Source organism: Etheostoma spectabile, unplaced genomic scaffold, assembly GCF_008692095.1.
Source record: "Etheostoma spectabile isolate EspeVRDwgs_2016 unplaced genomic scaffold, UIUC_Espe_1.0 scaffold00015842, whole genome shotgun sequence".
NCBI lineage: Eukaryota > Metazoa > Chordata > Actinopteri > Perciformes > Percidae > Etheostoma > Etheostoma spectabile.
Genome location: NW_022604067.1, coordinates 1 through 3153, shown reverse-complemented (window position 1 = coordinate 3153; position 3153 = coordinate 1). Strand labels below are relative to the sequence as shown.

At 53.2% G+C, this 3153-nt stretch overlaps 1 protein-coding gene across 1 annotated transcript; it reads right to left on the bottom strand.

Annotated features, from left to right (window-relative positions):
• Nucleotides 1-237: 237 nt before the first annotated feature.
• Nucleotides 238-3127, bottom strand: helq (helicase, POLQ like; the record flags this gene model as incomplete). The annotated part of the gene is made up of 4 exons (XM_032509146.1): nucleotides 3104-3127; nucleotides 1803-2045; nucleotides 612-1455; nucleotides 238-463 (listed from the first exon to the last, which is right to left on the bottom strand). Coding segments are annotated over exons 1-4 (1337 nt in total), but the record flags the coding sequence as incomplete, so codon positions are not given.
• Between the last annotated feature and the right edge of the window lie 26 nt (nucleotides 3128-3153).

Here is a 3153-nt window from a genome sequence, read left to right as displayed (position 1 = left end):
AGGAGAGAAAGACAGAGAGACAGACAAAAAGACAGAGAGACAGACGGAGAGAGAGAGAGACAGACAAAGAAAAAGACAGACAGACAACAAGGTAACGTGACTGCCAACAGAGAGAAGCGAGGGACATGGAGAGAAAGACCGAGACAGACAGACAGACAGAGAGAGAAAGAAAGACATAGAGAGAGAGAGAGACAAAGAGAGACAGACAGAGAGAGAGACACAGACAGAGAGACCAACAAAGACAGCAGCGTCCCATTTTGCCTTCCCACGTCCCTCCTCGGTACCTTCTCCTGCACCAGGGACACGTACGGCAGGATGAGCAGACAGTCCTTCTTCCTGCACAGCAGCTCCCTGAGGACCAGGATCTCGGCTACCAGGGTCTTCCCCCCGCTGGTGGGGAGGGAGTAGATCAGGTTGTCCCTCCGCTGGACACAGTCCAGGTTCAGACACGTCTCCTGCCAGTCTGAAACACAACAAGTGTCCAATAAATAAGAGTCCAAGAAACCTAAGACATATTCAAATTAATAAAGAGAGTCTAAGTCTAAAGGATTAATAAAGAGAGTCTAAGTCTTTTCTGGTCTTTGAGAGGAAAAACTAAAACAGCGCGTCACCGTATAACTTCTCGATTCCTCTCAGGTTGAAGATCAGGTCTTTGACTCTAGTGGGGAGTCCGAAGAACGGCCCGAGGTCCGTGGTCTCGGCGGACAGCGTCTCCATGGCTTGCATGGCGATGCTGATCTCCTCGGAGACCACGGCGTCCTTCCTCTCGGCGGTGCGTGAGACGGAGGACGGAGCGGCTGCGTTGCAGAGCATCGTCCTCTTCAGCTGCTCCGCCATGCTCCTCCTCGTCTTGGTCTGCCTCCGCCTGTTGTCCTCCGGGTGTCCTCCAGCCTCCGGGTGTCCTCCAGCCTCCGGGTGTCCTCCAGCCTCCGGGTGCCTTTCAGCCTCAGGGTGTCCTCCGGCCTCTGGGTGTCTTTCGGCCTCCGGGCGTCTTTCAGCCTCCGGGCGTCTTTCAGCCTCTGGGCATCTTTCAGCCTCTGGGCATCTTTCAGCCTCTGGGCATCTTTCAGCCTCCGGGCATCTTTCAGCCGGGTGTCTTTCAGCCGGGTGTCTTTCAGCCGGGTGTCTTTCAGCCGGGTGTCTTTCAGCCTCCGGGCGTCTTTCAGCCTCCGGGCGTCTTTCAGCCTCTGGGTGTCTTTCAGCCGGGTGTCTTTCAGCCGGGTGTCTTTCAGCCTCCGGGCGTCTTTCAGCCTCCGGGCGTCTTTCAGCCTCTGGGTGTCTTTCAGCCGGGTGTCTTTCAGCCGGGTGTCTTTCAGCCGGGTGTCTTTCAGCCGGGCGTCTTTTGGCCGGGTGTCTTTCGGCCCCCAGGCGTCTGAGCGGCGTGGAGGTTTTATGGTCTCCGTCGTGCGGTCTGCGTTGGTGAAACTGACGCTGGCTCGCCGGTAAGTCGTGCTGCTTGATTATAAGAAATACATATTGTAAATATTGTTATTGGTCGAGAAAAGACAACTAAATAGTTTCAATTTTAAATTCATACTTAGAAAAACAAAAGGTGCACGTCAATGGGACACAAGGGTTACAAACGTGAAAAAGCACAGAAAAAAAACATCGGAAAAAGTGAAAAATTCATTGGGAAAGCGACAAAAGTGTCAAGAAAAGACGAGTGAATAGACGTGCACAAAAAGGTGCACGTCTATGGGAAGACAACACAAGGGTTAAAAACAGAGAAAAGGTCAAATCAACATTGAAAAAAGCATTTTTCTTGATTATTCTGTTTGAATAACAACAATAACTCGTCCTACCGGTGAGTCCCCAAAGGGTTCGTCTCCCAGGACGTCCAAGATGGAGTCCGTGAGGACGTCTTCACTCGGCGGTTGGTGCGCGGCGTCGTCCGGCGGCCGCAGGGAGGTGAAGCCTGAGGTCGGCGGCCCGGCGGCCGACCGCTGCCTTTCGATTTGCTCTGCGACGTCCAGCCTGGCGAGTAGAGAGCTGTCCTCCAGGAGACTGTCGTAGTCCCCGAACAAGTCCTCGCTGTCGCTGCAGAACTGACAACACAGACCAGGACACTAGGACGCGGGGGGGACAGACGCCGTGTCCTACAGACACAGCAGTGTCCTACAGACGCAGTCTCCCAAAGACGCAGTAGTGTCCTACAGACGCAGTGTCCTACACACGCAGCGTCCCACAGACGCAGTGTCCTACACGCGCAGTAGTGTCCTACAGACGCAGTGTCCTACAGACGCAGTGACGTACAGACGCAGTGACGTACAGACGCAGTGTCCTACAGACAGTGTCCTACAGACAGTGTCCTACAGACGCAGTGTCCTACAGACGCAGTGACGGACAGACGCAGTGTCCTACAGACACAGTGTCCTACAGACGCAGTGACGGACAGACGCAGTGTCCTACAGACGCAGTGACGTACAGACGCAGTGACGTACAGACGCAGAGTCCTACAGACGCAGTGTCCTACAGACGCAGTGACGTACAGACGCAGTGTCCTACAGACAGTGTCCTACAGACGCAGTGACGTACAGACGCAGTGACGTACAGACGCAGTAGTGTCCTACAGACGCAGTAGTGTCCTACAGATGCAGTGTCCTACAGACGCAGTGTCCAACAGACGCAGTGTCCAACAGACGCAGAGTCCTACAGATGCAGTAGTGTCCTACAGACGCAGTGTCCTACAGATGCAGTAGTGTCCTACAGACGCAGTGTCCTACAGACGCAGTGGTGTTCTACAGACGCAGTGGTGTCCTACAGACGCAGTGGTGTCCTACAGACGCAGTGTCCTACAGACGCAGTGTCCTACAGATGCAGCAGTGTCCTACAGACGCAGTGTCCTACAGACGCAGTGGCATAGCATCATGTATATGTCTATATATATATATAGACATATACATACACACACATACATACTGTATTTTTCTTCTCCTTTTAAACATATTGGCCGATATATCGGAATATCTGATTTTTAAATTCGTATCGGTATGGGCCTCAACCATCCTGTATCTGTGGGGCTCTCCATGCACATCTTGTTATTTATCCGTGTCGCTGCAGATCGTTGTCAATAAAACCTTAAATCCTGGAACTAGGAACGTACCTGAGCCGCGGGTTCATCGGCCATGATGCGCTCAGCGTCCAGGTGTTGGG